Source organism: Myripristis murdjan, chromosome 8 (genome assembly GCF_902150065.1).
Source record: "Myripristis murdjan chromosome 8, fMyrMur1.1, whole genome shotgun sequence".
Taxonomy (NCBI): Eukaryota; Metazoa; Chordata; class Actinopteri; order Holocentriformes; family Holocentridae; genus Myripristis; species Myripristis murdjan.
Window position 1 is genome coordinate 5,992,316 of NC_043987.1, and position 21,481 is coordinate 6,013,796.

Consider the following 21,481-nt stretch of genomic DNA (forward strand, 5'->3'; position numbering starts at 1 on the left):
TATCGAAGATCGGTATCAGCCCAATTAAAGCATTTTTAAGAGATCGGGATCAGCTACAAAATTCACAATCTAATTCTGATCATTATAATTTGGTCGCTTTCCACAATTTGCAGCAGTATAGGACATGACTGAGACTCTGAATTGCCGGCCATGTGGACTTATTTCACTTTGCAAACTGAAATCAGCCTAAAGAGCCATGTGCGATGTTTGCAACAAAGCATTTCTAAAAGGCAGTCAAAACAGAGCCTCTTACAACAACGGGAGTTAATATTTTAATAGCTTATTTATGTCTGTAATGGTATTCAATAAAGACCATTAAAGGAAAGAGCCATAATGTATGATGTTTCCTCTTAAAGCACAGCAGCTGTTTAATACTGGGCTGGTTGTCCTCACTTCTATTCATTCGTGGTGTGTAGCTGTGTTATACAGATCAAATTGGGAATATCTTGAATACTGATTGACCTGTATAGGGATCAAGGACAAAGAAACTGTCATCTGTATTTATCACCCTCATATCAACCTTAATTGTTGCAGCACGCCCTTGACAGTAAAATAAGCCCACCCTCAAGTGAAATTTTTGGAAATCAAGTCATACATAGGAGGCTTGTGAGTTGACGGTGGCACACACAGAGGCCACTGGTCTTGTATCAGCTATTGGACGGACCACACGTCCTGTCTGGCCTCCTCTCCTCGGCCCAGTTCCACTTCAGCGGCTCCTACCTCTCCTGTTCTCTGATGTAAGAGGGAGGGAAGAGCAGGGAAGAGGACAGATGGCCTCAATCTGGTGAAGGAGGCTCCGGCAGACCTCCAATAGACTGAGGACCATTTACAGCCATTTTACAGCTGTAAACAGTGATTGGGCCTTTACACTGTTTGGGTGCGACCTTTATGAATAAATAGGAGTAGGTGTTGGAAGGTAGCAGGGATGTGTTTGGGATGACACATTTTGTAAAAAAAAAAATAAAAAAAATAAAAAGTGCAGGAAATGAGACTAGACTTTGCACGCTATGGATCCAACTGTAAGTCAAAATATGGGTTGCAGTGTGTACAAGCGCTACAAATGTCAACAAACTACTTGCAGCTTCGCAATACATTTAGGCAAATGCTTTGCTGCCACATGCACAAGTTGTGGAAATAAGGGAGGTTTTCTATGCTATTAAGTCGGGTTCAAACTCTATTAAAACTGAACTAAAAACAAACAAATAAATAAATATGGGAGGCTCCTGGGAAATAAGGGTGTGTTGGCAGCTCTGAACAGTCAACCCTGTTATCAACAGCTCAGCCAAAAACAACAGTGCACAAAAAAAATGTCTTGAATTCAAGGAAACAAATGTAAACAAAAACAGGAGCACTGTAACCTTGAGTCTTCAAATTACACACTGGATCCTTCCACTCTTGATGCGTGCTGTTTATTACGATTAAATTGGAACATTATGAGCATTCGCAATTACTTTGTAAGTATCGTGTAATAGGGCTGTATACTGTTATTACGAGCATGGGACTCAGATCCTAATCCAGTTGGTTAATGTAATGTGTGGGGATTTGATATCAAAGTGCGCCATAAAGCTAAATGACCTGTATCGTACAGTGGTGTGTTTTAGTGGGTGGAGGGTATGAGTGTGTGTAGGGGAGATGAGAGTCAGAGAGTGAGAAGGTCACTGTGTGGGCAGAATAAAATGTATCCAGCTTTAAAGGAGTGTTTAAACTGCCAATCTGGGCTGAAACAGTGGTTGGGTCAACTCTGCTTCCCAAACCCCCTGGCTACACGTCAACTTGTTCCACACATGCATACACACAAGTGTGCGGACACACACACACACACACACACACACACCACAAGCAGTTTTCAGCTCGTTTCAGAGCCACGGGAGGGGAAATGGAGAAATATCATCCCGACTGATGCAGATATAAAATGCTGTTGCACAGGCACAAAGACACACTTAACCCACAAATGGCGTTTGCACAGTTCATACTGAATCCACCAATCTGACAATTTTGCCCGTAAAAAGGTTTCCATATTAGTTTGCAGCTGCAAAAAAATCAGCTCAGCAACAGATCACCTGCAATAAACCTCCCTCGGAGAATGTAGTTTTTCCACGACACACACAAGCACGTCAATCATTCTAACAGTCCTTGCTGTGAGTTGATTTCATCTCTGACAGCTTTTCATGTGCCTGTGAGTAGAGTGTGTGGGCTTTGCCAGCGTGTCAAATTAGCGCTTCATCACAGCCATGCCCTGCTAGCATTTCCTCACTTCACTAGACCTCTAGCACCTTTTGCTCCAAATGACAAGTGCTGCATTGAACCCACGCCTCAACAATAAGGACAGGGAACACAGCTAAATTGGAGTATTAGTCACTCCGGGATACACCTCTGAAAAGAAACCAGAGCAACTGCAACTGTGGCTCTGACTGCTGCTACGCTTCTGTGAGGGGATGCGAGCAGCTCAACAAGAGCATCTGTCAAACTTTCCATTTTCTAAAAGATATAGCAGACCTAACTTTCCAAGACGCAGCCTAAACATAGACAACAGTGCTCCGACATTTCCTTGGTCTGACCACAGAGCTGAATGCAAACATGAAATGTTGGCTTTTTTTGTGTAATGTTATTTCAAGGCTCCCATTACTAATAGCAGGAACAGGCCATCACTGTGCACCGTGCATGGAAACAATTAGGAAATCGATAACGACCCAACAGGGAATGGCATATAGATGTGATGTACTGGCTAGTCAAGGGGAGTACAGGAAAAGACACACACACACACACACACACGCACGAGAAGGTAGCCTCGGTCAAGTTAACACTGCACCCTCTCTTTATCAACCTAACAGATCAAATCATGCACCACCGTGAGCTTAAATGCACACTTGCAGGCTTGCTCATTTAGACACACACTCATGCATCCATTTACAGAAACACGTACTCTCCACACACACACACACACACACACACACACACACACAGAGGTTTTCCACTGCACTTGAGGAAGCAATGGGGGTATCCAACAGAATGGTACAAATGCAGGAAAAGCAGGATCAGCCATCTGCCAAATGTTCCAGAAGGGCGGCTTTTACTCCAAATAGAGGTGACTTAACAGCCTCAGCCATTTGCCATGCTCTCTCTCTCTCACACAAACACACACACACACATACAGTACATACTCTCTAACACATACAGAGCAGAACCACTTCCCCAACAGTTAAAGAGTGGTATGTCTTCCCTATAAGGTCAGAACTTTATCACACCTGCTTGCAGCTCTTTCCAGTCTCTCGAAAACACACACACACACACACACACACACACACACACACACACACACACACACACACACACACACAGCTCTGCTTTCACAGCACTGGCAGTGTAATGGTCCACATGCAATCCAAGACCAATTCACCCTGACCTGCACACTGACACTGCTGCAACACCCACACCACAGCCTTACACTGTGTGTGTGAGAGCGCTGCAAGTAATTTCTGCGGCTGTACTGCCCACTAGAAGGGCAGAGGAATCACAGAAGTGATACTATATTTTCACATCTTTGACTTGTCACAGCTTTATAACAGCCACTCCTCTCCACGAATCTACATCTGCCATTTCCCAATGAACACCGTAGCGACATTGAAGCGATGACCGCATAGGCTACTTCAAGCAGGGATAGACCGTGCGCAATTTTGCGCAGCGTTATTTCAAGTTACAGCTGAAGGGTAGTGGTTCCTGGACAGTAACATTATGCAACGTTACTTACTATGATGTGGATGTAGGTTAATGGCCGATGGCAGGAATTTTCCAGAGTGGAGTGGCGGCGGATGACTCGCGCCCAAGTGGCCGGGCGAGGGAGGGATCCTCCCGGCTGCTGCTGCTGCTCCGAGTCGGTGAGACTCCATTGCGAACAACGGAGGTGGTACGTGGACGGATCGAGGAGGTCCAAAATCTCGGCCATCCATTATCCACAGCGGGGAGAGTTGGGAAAGGAAATTGTCCGTTCGGATATTCCGAAAAAGCCAATACTGGCTATAATAATGTCTTTAATTTTCCAGGCGATTCTGGGTCCTTCTCAGCCATCCTGCTGACCTATAAAATACAACAGGAAAAATCGCTTGACACACAATCTGTGCAGAAAATGGAGCTAAATTGCTGTTAACTAATAGTTTTAGGATTTCTCCCCTTTCCAGCGCACGGGCGGCCCGTACGAGCAATGACGCAGTTTGGAAAACCACTTCAAAAACTATGAACGCAGAATATTTGCTGGTCGCAAATAATTACCACATAAACCGCTCCAGGTCTACCTATCTGCAGGTCCCGAAGTAGCTTTAAGTTAAATCTACAATACTATTATCTACTGTTTAAGCGGACTAGCATCAGCACTCCACCCCCCACCGCATACCGAGCGAGCAGCCGCTCCGGGGCTTCGCTTCTCCGGGCAACACAACCATTAGGGCCGGCCGCTTGCAGCGCTACCCGGCCAGCACAATCCACTCCAGTGGAAAGACTTATCGTCAAATTTTAATACCATATTCTATCTTTTCCGATTACCCAGCTGTTTTCCTGAACCCGTAAACCAGCGATGTAGGCTATGTGCCGACTCCTTGTGTAAACCTATACATCATAAATACCCCAGGGCCCATCAAATATAAATTTCAAACAGGTTAAAAATAAATAAGGTTGCAAAAGGCTGCATCATTAATCAGCGGGGTTAGTGGTGTGCTGTTGCCCACAGATGAGAATGTAGTCTTGCCTACTTCGCAAATGGACATGGGTGCTGCCCATGGAGAGAGAAATCAAAACCCAACCCGTAAACACTTCATTCCGCTTTTTTAAAAAAGCTAAAAAGGCTCTGCTACCCGTAATATCCACGGTTTAGCATTTAGACCTAAGTTAAGATTAGTATTAAGATGTAACTGTGTGTATTTACAACATAAATCGCCGGATAATTCCGTTTAATCAGTGTTTATCCACCCGAGCGACTAATGCGTTGTCTTGAACGCGTAAAAGGTCGATTTTAATCATTTTGGGAGGACAGGAGGTAAGACGAAATTCTCTCAGACGACATTTGTAATGTTACAAAACACAAAAATACGAGAAAGTTACTTTAAGCGCGACGGCGAGAGGCATATTCGACTTTAATCCCGTCAAAGTTAAGGAGCTAAAAATCGAGTTGGGATACAGAATCCACCCTGAAAGCGTTTGGGGCGTATTTATTTTGAACACGGAGCAAAATAAAAACAAACTCAAACACTGTATCATCATGTGAATTTCGGCTAAAAAGGGCGAAAGTCGAATTAACCTTCAAAGGCTACAAACACATCACAGCCATGACTCGTGATACGCAGGCGGGCGGGATCTGACGAATGGCTCATTTAGAAATCACAATAAAGCCTTTTTTAAAAAACACACCAGACGTTACTTTTCTGCGAGCGCCTTAAAATCGTTTTGGTGTAATATTCATGCTTTTTCGCCTGAGTTCCATGCGGTGCAGGAGCGGAGAAGCAGCATATCAGCCACGTTTCAAACTTTTCACGGTTCCATTAACGACACATACAAAACTTTCTCAGAGGAAATGTCCCGAAAGTATGTTTTTTTTATATGTATATATCGCCGACAGTCCCAAAACAAATGATCCCAAAAACACATATGCATTAACCTCCGCGCCCTTTTCTCTTATATTAGCAAGCCATATTTAATGGTTTCATAATTTAAAATATACCGAGCACAGTGTCACTTTAGCAGAAAAAAGGAGACGGTAAGAAAAAAATGTCGACCTCTTACTTGAATGAGAAATTTTGAGCAGGGAAAAAAATGCAAAGGATTCTCAAAATCCGTACGGGTTGCTGGGAGAACTGGAGTAATCCATTACAGGCTCGTCCGGAGGTAAACTGGGGGATAACTGGGGGGGAGAGAAAACCCCTGACGCGTCCGTAAACTCCTCAGCAATGAAACACAGCATTGTTTTACAAGCCCCGCCCACCTCGTCCACCAACACCCAACCCCGTGCGCTGGAGAGCGGCCTCGCTCATTGGCTGCGCCGAAGCGTCAATCAACGTCCGTGTAAACACTTTGGACGCTCGCCAGTTCTATAAAACCAATTATGGACCAAGGAGGTTGAGCCGTTTCAAGGTCCCCTCTTCCTTCAAGACTGAATGATCAAAACAAGCAGCGTATTTTTTTTTTTTTTTTTTGGAGGGGTGGGGGCTCCTCGGGTGGGGGGAGGGGGGCGGTTTCAAGGCGACCGCCCCCCACCTCCCAACACTTCCATGCCGGTTAAAATAGACGCGCAGGGGGCGCAAATCGGGGGTCGTTACTCAGAAAAAGTAATGCAATAGTCGTTTCCAAAGTAATGTCATACTCATTCACTGCTCCTCTTATTTTCAGTTACACTCACACCAAAACTGGCAGCTGCATGCACCAGAGAAATATGCCATTGCCAGGCCAAATACTTGCCCGGCATCCCCTCTAAGAATTTGAGATTACTCAATTTCCTCTTCTTAGAATGGCGAGGGAAACCAAATTAATAGCGCCGATATCCAGTGCTCAGTGTCCTCTGCCATCCTTTCACTGAAGATAAAATCAATGAAGTGATAATAGGCTATTACTTCCATTCGGATAAAATAAACTCTTAAGCCATTTCTTATCTAAACCGGACCACGCATAAATCTGAGTGGATAATTCAATTTCAATTAGAGGGGGTCAGCACAGATGTGAGGTTATAAGGAGGTGTTTTCATATTGGTAGGTCACATGTTATTAAATGTCAGTCCCTTCTGGGAAAGTAACATTAGTGTAACCAGTCGAAGCAGATGGGGCATCCCGCTCAATCAGGCCTGGTGGAGAGGTGTCCTTGGACTTTCAGGTTGTTAGCGCTTGTGAAGGCTGAAATAGTGCGATTGAATATGAATTTGATTGCGCATGTACTGCTCTACGGGAGACGGGGAGCATACGGGCCTCGCCATCCGAGGCTCATTGTGGAGATCTGTCTCCAGTACAACCAGTTTAACCTCTGTCTTGTCATCACTCCACGCTCTGCTAGGTTTCTGTGGATTCCTGCTCGCTTAACAAAGTCAAACACTGTTTAACACATTAACCACGAACGCACCAAAGCTATCCCCTGCGCCTCGACCGCTCCGTCCCCGTTCCCACACCCAATCCGCAGTCCTTGTTTTTTTTCACCATGGAATAATGGCTTTCTTTCGTTATGCAAATTGGTACAATAGGTGAAGGAACGCTGGATGTCTCCTTGTGCATAATCCTGTACCGAGGCTGAGTGGGACGCGCATATTTGCATCAGAAGAGGAGAAAAAAAAGTGGTGTACTCTGTTATGCAGAATACAGAAGAGGGGTGAGGGTCGACCTCTGGTCTAAACTGGGACTCAAAAAAAAAAAAAAAAAAAAAAAAACTCTCATGAATTTACTATTGCTCACTGCCCACAGTATAACACTGTCCCTCTCTCTCTCTCTCTCTCTCTCTATTTTTTTTTTTTAGTATCCATAAGTTTCGTTTGAAGTACACCGCTCTGCGTTTCAGTGTGGAAAAAAAAATGTTGATTAAAAAAATCTGAGACGGTTTCAAGCTGCCCATGTCACCCCCTGCTTGTTCCAGTGAACCTGTTTCAAGGCGCCCCGCCCGGCAGAGGAAGCGCTACGGAGACCAAAACGCGAAAGAGACGAGAGCATAAGCTCATCTGAATAACAACCACGGAGCCATACTCAGAGAACTACTCGCCGCACCGGAGCAACATGACCTACATCGCTGTTTTGGTGACTCTTTCGGTGCGGACGCAGTGCCATTGTTGGCCGCATAGTATAGTTTTGACCGTCCGGACTCCGCTCCAGCACGGCGCAGCCACCGAGCCGAGCAGAGAGAGGAGGCCGCGCTGCAGCAGTCCTCACCCTTCTGACCTGTCTGCTCGCAGCGCCTGTCACCCCTGACGGGACCCGGGGAGGGAATAACCAGGCGGAGATCAGAGTGATGTCCCGTCCGGCTGTCCGAGGGGACCAAGCCAGCCTTTGTTCTCTCTCGCTCCGGCTGGGAATTCAGACAATGCCTTCAGATTAGGGCCCCATTGTTGCTCTCTTTTCACACTCCAAGCAGGAGACGGTTTCATCTTCTGATTGTTTTTCTTGTCAAATAACAAGGCATTCATGGGGGGCTTATCTCCAGTTTGAGGTGGGTATTCTGTGGAGGTTATGGGCTGTTGTGGTTGTGGCTGGGGCCGCGGGTCGATTAGGAATTCTTTACAGTTTTCAAACACAGCTTAGCTTCATGGGACACATTCATAGAGGCATATCATTGATTTCAACATATATAACACGGCACATCTATATGGCTATATTAATGTGGTTATTTGAAGATTCAACAGCCTTTACGCACAAACGTATGCGCATGCAGATTTTACGCGCAGGTGTAATTTCACTCCATGTGTATCGTTTTACATTTTAAGATTTTAAATGAATAATTTTACCATGCCATTTACCACAGGCCTTGGCACGGCTGACCCCATCTAAATTATTATAGCCTAATATGTTGATGTTATGAATATCTCTGCAGCCCATACGGAATGACAGCCAGCCTGCACTGCCACTAACTCCTTCTGCTGTGTGACTACAACTCTTAGCCAAATAACCCCACAAGGGCTAAGTGGTGATATAAATTCCTTGTTTCGTTTTCCACTTAAACGAACAGCAGGCCGAGCTAATTGGCGAAACAATGTGCAGTTTATTGTAGCGGGCCCTCACCTATGTGGTCAAACGGTAATAACAGATATAACTAGTGTCTGTTTATTTCTAGGTTACGCTTCTCATAGGGGTACGTTGGAGCAGGAGCAGATGGGACCATTTGGTAGATTATGTCTTTTTATAGCCTATACACCAACTGGGCTCTTTGAGTATGGTCCAACTAAAAGCCATGGCTCCAACCTCGCCGTTTACGCGAGGCTGCAGTGGAAAAGTACTGTAAAAACTATGATTAATAGCTTAAACCGCCGCTCTCCTTGCAGCTGAATCAATGTTATAACAGAAGCCAACTTTTTTTTTTTTCTTTTTCATTCCAACAGAGCACTGGGATTGTTTTTGTTCTGTAGATCAAAAATTACAGTCAGCTCAGCCCGTTTCACAACACTCAACATTAGTGATCCTTGATTCTGGTTTGTATTTTCAGTTCTTCCTCGGGGATGTATGTATATATATTTAGATATAGATTTTTTTATTGATATGTATTTTTTAGATTGTTTTTACCTTATTTGTGGCATTTATCTCCAACTCCACCGAATCTATCTGCCTATCCAAATCTCATGGTTATGATTTGGGTTAATTCTGTCCTATCAGTTGAAGGATCAGGTAAATAATTTGATTTGGCGGCCAGACTATCTGATTTTCTCCGGGGTGTGTGGCTGTATTAACCTGGGGGGGAAGGAGCAAGGAGACAGGAGTGATTAATTCAGCTTTGGCTTCACTGCCTCTCCGAAAAAAAAGAAAAAAAAATCCAAAAAATAAATAAACACGGAAATATGTCCTCCATAAGCACTCAACCTTCAACAATACTCAGATTTGCACAACTCATCTCAAATGAAGAGTACTCCAAACCACTGATTATAATAGCTAGTGGACTGGTTGGATTACAGCATTATTTCAGTGTAGGGCCATTTAGATTTCTAGTTCAATATAAGTTTTACACGAATAGCAAAATGAGAAGCTGACTGTAATAAATCACCTCAAAAGCTTACAGATATTTTAGGTGACCCCACCCCCATCCAACACACACACACACACACACACACACACACACACACACACACACACAGCCTGCAGGCACACAGGGCTAAATCATTCATCATACCTTATCTCATGCTCTTCACAAGCACTGTATTGTTATTGCACTACAGAAATGCTACTGCATTGCAGCAAGACAAATCCAGAACATGATTCAGATTGCTTATAAGGAATGCTAATTACAAATTACAGTGTCATGTTGTTTGACGGATTCACACGCACACACACACACACACACACACAAACTCATCTCAAACACCCCACCCTCTGCGATGTAATAAACATGCCACTGAGTCTGAGATGACTGACATCAACATCTCTCACTGCCCCCTTCTCATAAAAGCACACACACACACGCACACATAGTTACAGCTCTCATGAGGTACCTGTCAATCAACGGAGACAGTGCCTTGCAGGGCTGTGGTGGACTCCAGGAGGGAAAGGTGGGGGTGGGGGTGGGGGGGTTGGGGGAGTGACAAACAAGCCAGCCACACACAAAACCCTGACAGGCATACAAGAAGAAATACAGTCATGCAAACAGGGAAGATGTGAGAAATTGGGTTTTAACTGGGTTATCTAAATGCAGAAACGACATTCCAAATGTGCTCTGTTAGCTTTCTAATGGGTCTTTCACCACATATATTACCAGTTTTCTAACATTTCTGGTTTCAGCATTACTGATTTCCATGAAGTGGGCGATATTTAGAGGTTTTTGGTGTGCACAATGTGTTAAAGTTGGGACACATGCATGCATATGTGCATATTAGTGTCTGTGCATCAGTGCTTCCTACAATACATGATTTATTAATGCAGCTGTACAGGGTCACCACACCTTGCACACTACTACCATTGCAAGAGCAAATAAAATGAACTCACATAACATAAATTAACCCGGTGTCATGCATATTAGAGCAAAGATTAGAAATCAGTTGGAAATCAAAATAAGCAGCTCTATCTTGATATATTGAATACAGCTTGTGGTAGAACCAAAAAAAAAAAAAAAAAAAAAAAAAAGGACAAACACAGAGACAGGCATGGAACCAAAGCCAAAAAACGACTCTCCCAAACCATCCACCCCCGCTGCAAGCAGCAACAACAGGGGAAACAGTGCTGTCACGGTGCATGCATGTGCACAAGCCGGCTCGCATGCATATGCGCACATATTTGCGTGCAACCTTGGTGTGTGTATTCCTCTGCCTTAAAGAGTGCGGTTTAGAGATCTGAGAAGCCATAGGGTTTTCTCGAGAAACACCATACAGGCTCGCCACAGCGATAGGAAGACATGATGCAACAGCCATCTGCTGCTGAGGAAATGTACAGGCGCTGCAGCGAGTGGTGTCAAAATGAGAGAGATGGGGAGGGGGGGCAAAGAGAGGGGGGAGAGCGGCTGTGGTTGGGGCTATAAAAATGAGAAGGGGGGAGGCGGGAGAAGGGGGTGATGTGTCAAGGCCATTGAAACCACAAGAAAAGATACTGAATGCCCGGGGGGCCTCCACACCTCTTTACACCTCTGACATTGCTTCTCCCTCTCCCTCTCTCTCTCTCTTCTGTCTGCTTACATTCCTCCCTCTTCTTCTATTCACCCCATCTTCAACCCCGAGGTGATTCCAGTGGGTGGGAGAGGGTGTAGTATTCCATCCCTGTTAGCAGTTATAAAATGCTTCACTTATTTACCCATGGAACGAATGAGAGGCGGAGAGAAAAACAAAAAAAAACCCAACAACAACACACTCTGCCTTGACAGCTGTGCATAACCTCCTGTCCGTTTCCCAGTCAAAAAGCATCAGCTGCTATTCCACACAAACTAATCCAAAATAAAGACGTGATATTCACAGGCATAAGTGGATATATGTGTGAGGGGTGCATAGCCCTGGGTGAACATGTCACCCTCAGTACAATGCAAATCACTCTGACGCCTACTGAGAGGGCAGCTACTGTACATAAATATGATCTATTATTCTCTGCTGGCCTCCTTCTGTCAGCAGTGCTAGCCTTCTATTTGCCTTTCACCTAGTTTATATGCCAAACAGGCACATGTGGAACAGTGGGGCCATCTGTTGGACAGAGGTGTGAACTACAGGCAGGGGGGTGGGGTCAGTCTCAGGGTGACCCGGCTGGTGGAGCTACAGTGAAGTGGCACAGCTGTAAGTGAATGGAGTAACACAGCGGGCCCTATTTTCTGACAAATTGGTTCCCCCCGGGGTCGTCTTTCAAGGGGTGAGACATTGTGCTGGAACAGACATTTTTGAGCAGAGAGGTTGGAGTGCCTCATTCACGGGCACACCTGCAGCGCTCACACCTGCGCGCACATGCACGCTCACATAAGCACCTGCACGCATCCCTGGCCACACCAACACACAAATATGGAATAGGGATGCAAGCAGCCACGCACAGATCACTATTACACACATACACACGAGTTGTGTCTCTCGCTGGCAGTGAGTGTTTTGCTGGCGTGGCAGTAAAAGGATATCAGAGGGAAGCAGCCTCAGCAGAATCACAGAGCGCCTGCAGTGAGATGGAATACATTTCCAATACCAAACACCCTTGATCCTAAAATGTGCGTGTGAATGCACTGGGCTGTCTGATTGATGTAGACTGACTGAGTGCCCGCGTATATGAATCCCTATCAATGGAGGCACACGCTCACATATGCACGTTGCACACAAACGCACACTCATCATCCTCCAAAACTGCAGCCCCCCTGTGGTCTTGTCATATATTGTCAGGTGCTGCCATGCAGTCGCAGCATGCTGGATGAAACTGGGGCAGGGTTTGGCTAATGGACGCAGCGTGGCTGTACATAGTGGGGAACAGTGTTGTAGTGTCACTCACAGAAACAGGATGTGATGGGCCAGCCTTGATGCACAGAATCCTTTTTATCCTCTTTCATTTCTGTAATATGCAAATAGCAGAGGTCTGTTTTAAGCTCTAGACGGAAACATGAGCAAATGTTTTCCCCCATCTTTTGCACACTCATGCCGTATTGCACATTGAATCTTCTTTTCACTGTCTCACTAGTCTGTCCAGTGTAATAACTTTTATCCTCACTCCACAAACGAATTTACGCAAAAGCCTGGGTTCAGACTCTAAGCTCTTTGTATAGAGGGAGTGTGTTTTACACCGACCCCGTGCACATGCAAGCAAAATGAATGCCTTGTGGAGATATGGCACAAGAACCACGCCTCACTTTTAGCAGCCATGGCAGTAGACATGGAGTAAGACATTTGCTTTTACTACCATCTGCTGTCTAAAATGTGCAGCTGCACCAACCTCGTAATCGGGCCATGGAATATTATTCCTATGGATTTGCCATATTGAGGGCTGATCTAACCACATTTTTCCAAATATTTATATGAATAGTATCTGGCAACAGTTTTTATGTGGTCAGCCTAATTTGTTTGGGGGAGACTGAGGCAAAGAGGGATATGGGAACATGGGGATTCATAACTGTGTCATTGTCTGGATTGTGTGTTCAGTAGGCAAAATATTTATGTTTCTTCAGTCTCATAAAGCCTCATAAAAGTTCTCTTAAGCTGCCACATCCTCTGTTCCTACGTAATCATGCAATTCAAATTTAAACCTCTATTTGGAAAGAGAATACACACTATAAGCAAGCTTTTTTTTTTTTTTTTTTTTTTTTTTAGTGCTGTTTACAGTGGTTACATCAGACCAGAAACAAAAGACAATCACTATAAAAGTCAAACATAATTAATTCACAACAACATGAATAAAGAACATGTCACATCTGGCTAACAGAACAATCCATGGCTTCATGATGCCACAGGGAAACGAGGGTCTCATGAAGATGATGTCATGAGAACAGGCTGGAAGGCAGAAAAAAAGCTGCTTTGTCTTTGATGAGATGGTTAATAACTGAGCTGTTCTCTCCTCTGTTCTGTTTGACACAAATGATCTGAGGCTGACCTGTGATGTTCCAGTCCTGTGAAGCTGCCCTGACCTTTTGTTGTGCAAAACTTCACACCAAGTCAGCTGAGCCGGGCAAGACGGCAGCAGCAATTAGGTCACCATATGCTCTGAAGCAGAAAAACACGCAAAAAGGGAGGAAAAGATAGAGATACAGATGTGGAGATACAGATATGATTGGAAATGATCACGATGCTATAGTCTAAACCACAGTGTTTCAAGTTATATTCCCTCTGACTGTGGTGGATATTTGCAGGCATTTACTATCCCATTCTGATACAGTTTTTCTTGATTGCCAAGATACACTTAATAAGATCCACTTGGATCCACCTGATCCTCATCATCACCTTCTTAGGACATCAGAACTCTTCCTTTGCAAATACAGTAACACTTTTTTCCATTGGTTTCACATGTTTTCCACACCCTTTTTCAAAACAGTTAACACAGATCTCATAGAGAGACCCCAAACTCTATTGAATTAACTGTGTCAGACAATTTCAAACATTTATCGACAGCTGACAGAAACTACTTGCATAGGTATGAATCTCGAACGCACCTGTGTGAAACACCTGTGCACAGTTCTTCAATCAGCATTCAGATTTTATGCATCTATCACAGATTCCACCAGCTGTAGTTCAATAAAAAAATGTTTTTGAGTAATTCTGATTTTGGGTGAAATCCTTAATTGGTTCTTTGGTTTAAGAGCAGCACCATAATGAATGTCTAAACTTTTCTAATATAGATGTATAGGTCTTACAAGTAACTGACATGGAAACACCTGCACACAAGAATAAAGTGAATGAAGAAATCTGTCTTAGAAAATGTCTCTTTTTATTTCAACGAGGCAAATCAAAAAAGTGCAAAAAATGAAAAGTGCAGATGCAAAATGCAGCAGGGTTTGTTATTTCTGGTTAAAAAAAAATCACCTTTGGAGAAAAGAATGCAGCTCATGCTATAATAGACATGTGTGCCTTTTTGCACATCCACTGTAACTATGTAAAGTATCAGCAAATGGCAGACAGGCATGCAGCACAATGAAGGTTGGACAGGTTCATATTGATTGATTGTATTGTTTGATGGAAATATTTTCTTTTGTTGCATTTGTATTAATGTTTTGTGAGTGTTAGGGCATTTTTCAAGCAAATTTATCATTTTGACTAACACCTTTCAGATTTCTGAGCATTCAAGCAAATGAGAAGTGTAACATAAGCAAGTCTGGTGCATGTTGAAGAGTGCCATTTCTTGCATTTGTAATAAAAAAAAAACATGAATGACTGTGAGTTCCAGCTGAGGCTTGTGTTGTGTTTGTTTGTTGCTTTTTTGTGTGTACAGATGACAAGGCCGTGCTCATGAGATTGACTCTTGTGCATGAAAACGCCACATAGCCACACCCTGTGTAATCTTAGCTGTCCATCATCTACCAGACTCAATGGTGTTTTGGCTGTCTGACATATGTCATTGTCAGACTTAAGGAATAACAGAAGGAATAAGCTGTTGAGCCTGTGAGCATGAGTGTTGATCCACCACAACTCGTCCATGTCTGATCTAATCCGAAAAGTAAAAAGTGATCCAACCCAGCGGCTTGCTCTGCTACTCAGAGATGCTTGACAGAAGCACCAGATTGGCTTTCCATCTGAACACAATGTACATTAGAACATGAGGTCATCTGTTCATCCTTACATAAACTCCCACATGACTCACTGGGACACTGGGTGGATGTTTCAGCTCAGCACTGACAGGCCAATAGCATCAAGCCAGTCACACATGCAGTGCATCTCTCATAGCCTCGTCCTCTGGGATCTCTGCTGGCGCAAATGGAAAAACACAATTCCATTTTGAATTTAGATCCAGTAATAACAGCTGGGTCCAGAGAGACGCTGACACGTGCTTTACTGCTCTGTAAGATGTCTAGGCCCGCATTTATGTGCACTACTTGCAATTCTTGAACTCTCTAGCCATGCAGCCTGTAAGCTGAACTGTCATTAAGAAGCGGCTTCCTTTTGAGCTCAGACTAGCGGCTATGTCATCTTGTTTACAAGGCTTTCCAGCACTAAACCTCTAACATTCCCCTGACAGCTGAGCTCAGGTGAGACATTCCAGTTCAGGGTCCTGCCCGGGTCAGTGGGCCCAGCTGTCTTCTTCACTCGATGTTGTGTCTGTGAGATACAGTCCAGAGAGGCTGCAGGTCACATTTTACACACAGATGTAAACATAACCAGAGATCCAAGTCAGATTTTCCAAGCTCTTCCCATAGATTTGGGAAAACTGCTTGACCTTCCTTGGTCCTGCTTGGTGTGCAAATTGAAGTTTTCACTTTTAAGTGTTTGCACGTCAGGTAAAATGAGATACTTTTTCCTTGTCATGTCTATAAAATTCACCCTCAAAGTTTTGACTGACTTCTCTAGAAAATGTAGACACCTTAGTAGAAAACTTAGTCAAGGTTCTTATGAATTAACATGCATGACTGACCATATTCAAGACTTTTCCTCCATTTATCTGGCAAACTGCATCCTTACATTTCTGATGCAAGCAGGGGGCAAATAGGCCGTAGAGTTAACCCAATATTAACTGATGCTTTTCAAAGTGATGTATCTTGGCTGATCAAGAGTTGTGTAAGGGAAAGCAACTAGGTCTGTGCATATTGTACTCTATTTAATAATGACAGTGAAGTTTCTTTTTGAATGAAGTCACAGCTCCCCTCTGTATGAGACATGTCCTGCTTCCCACACTAGGTACAATACTACCAAAGCTCCACTTTTAAGATGTAAGCTGCCTGCTCAGATGCAAACCTAAAATACCTTCAAAACAATTTCCTTACTTGAACTGCAAAAAACACGAGACAAGAGTCAGAAGTCATGTCGGAACACATGTGCACTTTATTGGGATTGTTTAGTCAGTGTACAGGTTGGCCCCACCGGTCTGGCACCCCATGTTACCCTAACACCTCGAGACCCCTTGCCCCACCGCCCCGGGGATGGAACCTCCAACAGGGGGAAGAAGAGGTCACGATTGGGTTTTGCATAACAAAAACAAAAAAATTAACAGGACCAAGATATTTTTAAGGCTGAAAGTACAAAAAACCCAGACATAATTTACATACAAGCGATACTACAACCATGTTTAAGTATGCGCCAACCACTGGGCAGCCTTCACAGAGGCAAATACGTGTCTGAACAATGCAGTTAACATTTGGAATAATGTGTCTGAACAATGCAGTTAACAAACATTTGGAATGACTCAAAGAAAAACAAAATGTACATTTTTTAAGTCCTCAGATGCAACTGTAGAACCTTGGGGTGCTTTTTTTTTTTTAAACTTAGCCAAAAAACATTACCGTCACCTTCACCGTTCCAGTTTTTTTTTTTTTTTTTTTAAATCCTGAGTCAAGCGCCAAAAATAACTGAAGCCATGCCAATGTGTTGGTCGTCTAGGCTCTGCGCCTGAGTGTGTATGAGAATGTGTGGTGTGTGTGTGGTTGTTTTGCGCAGAGCTGAAGTCGTTGTTGGGCGTTTGGTCGGGGGGAAAAAAAAGGAACAGTCTGTTTAGAAGCATTTGCGGTGGACGATGGAGGGACCGGACTCATCGTACTCCTGCTTGCTGATCCACATCTGCTGGAAGGTGGACAGGGAGGCCAGGATGGAGCCTCCGATCCAGACAGAGTATTTACGCTCTGGTGGGGCAATGATCTGCAGGGAGACAAGGTGAGATTTATTAGGGATAGCAATGCTTTGTGCTGTTTATTTGACCATATTTTAAATTTCATCTTTTACACCAAGTTCGCAACCCAGTGTACCTATGCTAACTTATGCTATCTGTCAGGTTTTGGGCTAAGTGAGCTCACCTTGATCTTCATGGTGGATGGGGCCAGGGCTGTGATCTCCTTCTGCATCCTGTCAGCGATGCCAGGGTACATGGTGGTACCTCCAGACAGCACGGTGTTGGCGTACAGGTCCTTACGGATATCAACGTCGCACTTCATGATGCTGTTGTAGGTAGTCTCATGGATACCGCAGGACTCCATACCTGGGGAACAGATAGAAAATGTGCATGAGTGCATGATTTATAGTGGAAGCACAAAGTGTGTGCATGATTCAGGGCTCATGTCTGAAGAGATATTAGTAAACATACCGAGGAAGGAAGGCTGGAAGAGGGCCTCAGGGCAACGGAACCTCTCATTGCCAATGGTGATGACCTGTCCATCAGGCAGCTCATAGCTCTTCTCCAGGGAAGAGGAGGAGGCAGCGGTGCCCATCTCCTGCTCGAAGTCAAGGGCGACATAGCACAGCTTCTCCTTGATGTCACGCACGATTTCCCTCTCGGCTGTGGTGGTGAAAGAGTAGCCACGCTCTGTCAGGATCTTCATGAGGTAGTCTGTGAGGTCGCGGCCGGCCAAGTCCAGACGCAGGATGGCGTGGGGCAGGGCGTAGCCCTCATAGATGGGCACTGTGTGGGTCACACCATCACCGGAGTCCATGACGATACCGGTGGTACGACCAGAGGCGTACAGGGACAGCACAGCCTGGATGGCAACGTACATGGCGGGGGTGTTGAAGGTCTCAAACATGATCTGTGGGAGGACAAGAGAGAACAAGTGAGTATCTTCATTACAATAAGGGGGCTTTAGCTCAGTGGACACTGCACTCAGTCCATGCATTAGAGTGAGCCTCAGAAGTTAGTAGAAAAGGTGCTGAAACTGACATTCCTTCACACTTGTGCATGTCAGATGTTCTAGTCAGCTTTTCTATAAAAAAGGTGCCTCTATTGGCTGAACTATTCAAATTATGGACACAAGTGCAGATAAATAGCACACAGTCAAGAGAAAGACCTGATGTTCCCAGAGAAAGATGATATATCATCTTATAGGAGAGATGTCCTGGAGGAGAGGGGGAGGGAGGAGCAAGTGAGAATGGGATGAAAAGGAAAATAAAGGAGGAAATAAAGGAATGGCCTATTATTTTTGAAAAGTCTGAAAAATAGTTAATGTACAGTGAGGCTAAATTGGGAACTGGGTCATGGTCAGCTTAAGTGTAATGTGCTTGAGTGTGGGTTTATACCTGGGTCATCTTCTCCCTGTTGGCTTTGGGGTTCAGGGGAGCCTCTGTGAGCAGGACAGGGTGCTCCTCAGGGGCAACTCTCAGCTCATTGTAGAAGGTGTGATGCCAGATCTTCTCCATGTCATCCCAGTTGGTGACAATACCGTGCTCGATGGGGTACTTCAGGGTCAGGATACCTCTCTTGCTCTGGGCCTCATCTCCCACATAGCTGTCCTTCTGGCCCATACCAACCATCACTCCCTGGACACAGACAGAGGCAGCCTGTTACACTGCAGTTCTACAACTTAGATGTTGCAAGTGCTTTCCATTTCTAGCTACAAGGATCTACATCTTGCTAGCAGGTGCAATATGTTGCATGCATGTCACAATTACAGGTAAGGCTGCCAAGCTAGAAATTAATTAGGGTGTGGCCCCATGAAGTCAAACTTCATTGTTGTATGCTCCCATTAAAAGCAATTAGGGAAAAAAGACAGGCCTCATTAGCAGTAGACAACCAATGTAATCTATTTGGCTGTCATGTCAGTATAGCGGTTTTACTCACCTGATGCCTGGGGCGACCGACGATGGAGGGGAAGACAGCACGAGGGGCGTCGTCTCCGGCGAAACCGGCTTTGCACATGCCGGATCCATTGTCGACAACGAGTGCGGCGATTTCATCTTCCATGGCTGAACTGAAAAATGAAGAGAAACACTTTTAATTCCCGTGTAGCGCCACTCGCACGGCACACTCAGTCACTACCCCAACAGCGCCCCTGCTATGTGACGGTTTTTCTCACTTCCTGTTACTCAGCGGCAGTTCGCGCGACCAGCCACTGGGTGGAGCTCGCTCTACACATTCCGACAGCCCAGACAAAGGAAGTGGCGCTGCATTCTGTTATTACCATATAAGGACATGGTTTGGTTTGAGCAGCTTTGCGGCTACCGGCGGCGTGGCGCGCGGCCAGAGCGGCAGGGTTCAGCGAAAAAAGGAACATTCGACATTTCAGACCCGGGGCGCGCGACCACTCCCTCAAGTTTAGCACCCCTCCTTCCTCGAGCTCGGCAGCCCCCTCCCATCTATTGCTCAACGTCTTTTCCAGTACAAGTGCCCCTCCAAAATCTCTGCTACAATATCACTGCGTCATAACTTGAAGTAAACCTCACCCATTTCATTCATTGCACGCCGGATTATCCGACCGCCCGGCTCCAGCGAGCCTAAAGCCCGTATGACTGATCATGCAACCCTTTTTACGAGCCCTGGATAAACTCAAGTTTTCAGATTAGCCAGCGGCAAAAAATTAAGTTATATAATGAACTGATAGGTTGACTCATCACTTGGTCCTAAGTCCTTCACTGATGCTCCCATTTCCTGAAAGCCACGCCTTTGAGTCGATCATTAACTTGCGGAATTTCCTCTTTTCTTACGTCTGGGGTGAGAAGACAACTTCTTGTCAATTAGCCGGCTCTGATCAATTAAGGTATTAATCAAGTTACACTTGATGCAGGCCGGGCAACCTTGGTTCTTTTCAATCTTTAAACAACCCAGTCTACAATTAAAGACCAAACTGGTGCACAATCATCAAGTGAGATTTCAAAGAGCTCGGACATTGCGGATATGTCATGTTATAGATTTGCCTGGTGTCCAAACGCCGCTCTGTGCAAAGCAGAGGGGCGGTGTTAGCATGAGGAGGCTAAGCTAACATGCTAAAGTAGGTCACACCCCGCCGCAACGAGCGCACAAAGGGAGCAGACAGTATCCAGACCCAACCTCAAGTCCAAAGCCTCGACCTCACTTAAATGTTACCCAGCCTGGGGAAAAATACAAGTACAAAACAGGGCATAATCCGTGTGTTGCACAACACCGTAAGTAAACCCGCTTTTCAGTCGTTACTCAATTTTAAAGCTGCTATTCAGAGTCCAGAGGCACCTGTGAGCCGCATATGCACCAAGTCTAGCAACCACAAGCCATTACCACTGCATACTTTTCATACACCAATGAATTAAACGTCCAATGTCTAACAACAATTAGATTTCTTTGTTTTACAACCATGAAATTTAAAGCTAATACAGTTGCAACATGACAGGACAAAGAGCCTCGTGGTTCCTGTCATCTCCACTCAAAATTAACAATTTAGCGGTAAACAGCAATTTAAAAAATAATTGTTTACTTTATGTATATTATTCTAAATATAGGTTTTCTATAAATAAAGGTCAGCCTCCTTACCTTTGGGTGGGGGGGCTTTTCGCTTTAAGGGAACCGGTTTCAGGCAAATGATATCCCGCACAAGCTGTGTGTGACGGCGCTGAGAGTGAATCCGTTAATGGTGGGCGCGTGTTTTTTATACGTCGTCAGTTGCCCGGCTCGAGCCATAAAAGGTAAACTTTCGGATTTGCGCCCTCTGATTGGTCTAGCGTCATGCACTGGGGCGCGTCGCGTGCACACTGCTGCACTACCCGCTCGCGATTTGAGAGAGAGAGAGAGGGAGAGGGAGAGGGAGTTAGAAGAGAGCGAGATAGACAGAGTAGGAAAAGGACTGGAGAAAATAAAAGGGAAGGGACTGATGTTATGAGGCCTAGTAAAGCCTAATCCCATGATATACTGTTTTCTGTATGGGTTAAACACAGTCTAGTGTGTTTGAAGCTGTCTTCTGTGCACCTGCTGTTTGCAGGGGGCACACACTTTTTAGAGACAAGCAGGAGTCCAGCAGCCAGGACTCCCCTCTATGGGGGCGATGAAGGCCTAACCTAAACTGATCC

At 44.9% G+C, this 21,481-nt stretch overlaps 2 protein-coding genes across 5 annotated transcripts in view; both read right to left on the bottom strand.

The window, feature by feature from the left end:
- The window catches only part of tnrc18 (trinucleotide repeat containing 18), a 58,750-nt gene extending 52,833 nt beyond the window's left edge, over positions 1 to 5,917 (bottom strand). The window contains exons 1-2 of one of the 4 annotated variants that reach the window (XM_030057315.1): positions 5,770 to 5,917; positions 3,749 to 4,074 (exon numbers count right to left, since the gene is read on the bottom strand). In XM_030057315.1, coding sequence (XP_029913175.1) covers positions 3,749 to 3,947 — 199 coding nt within the window. In that variant the 5' untranslated portion in view covers positions 3,948 to 4,074; positions 5,770 to 5,917. Of the gene's footprint in view, positions 1 to 3,748; positions 4,075 to 5,287; positions 5,306 to 5,397; positions 5,416 to 5,762 lie in introns of those variants that run through there. The other 3 variants (XM_030057316.1, XM_030057318.1, XM_030057317.1) reach the window with 3 other exon arrangements.
- An 11,071-nt stretch (positions 5,918 to 16,988) lies between these two features.
- actb2 (actin, beta 2) lies at positions 16,989 to 21,096 on the bottom strand. Its single transcript, XM_030058255.1, has 6 exons — positions 20,949 to 21,096; positions 19,287 to 19,416; positions 18,746 to 18,985; positions 17,820 to 18,258; positions 17,533 to 17,714; positions 16,989 to 17,377 (listed from the first exon to the last, which is right to left on the bottom strand). Exons 2-6 carry the CDS (start codon positions 19,407 to 19,409, stop codon positions 17,234 to 17,236), a joined length of 1,128 nt encoding a protein of 375 aa, XP_029914115.1. The 5' UTR covers positions 19,410 to 19,416; positions 20,949 to 21,096; the 3' UTR covers positions 16,989 to 17,233.
- Positions 21,097 to 21,481: the final 385 nt, after the last annotated feature.

Excerpts from the sequence above, each read along its gene's own strand:
- actb2 (XM_030058255.1), bottom strand. The coding sequence starts at position 19,409 with ATGGAAGATGAAATCGCCGCACTCGTTGTCGACAATGGATCCGGCATG. Across the intron at positions 18,986-19,286 it reads TCGGTCGCCCCAGGCATCAG|GGAGTGATGGTTGGTATGGG; the intron begins GTGAGTAAAACC and ends GTCTGTGTCCAG. Across the intron at positions 18,259-18,745 it reads ACAGGGAGAAGATGACCCAG|ATCATGTTTGAGACCTTCAA; the intron begins GTATAAACCCAC and ends GTCCTCCCACAG.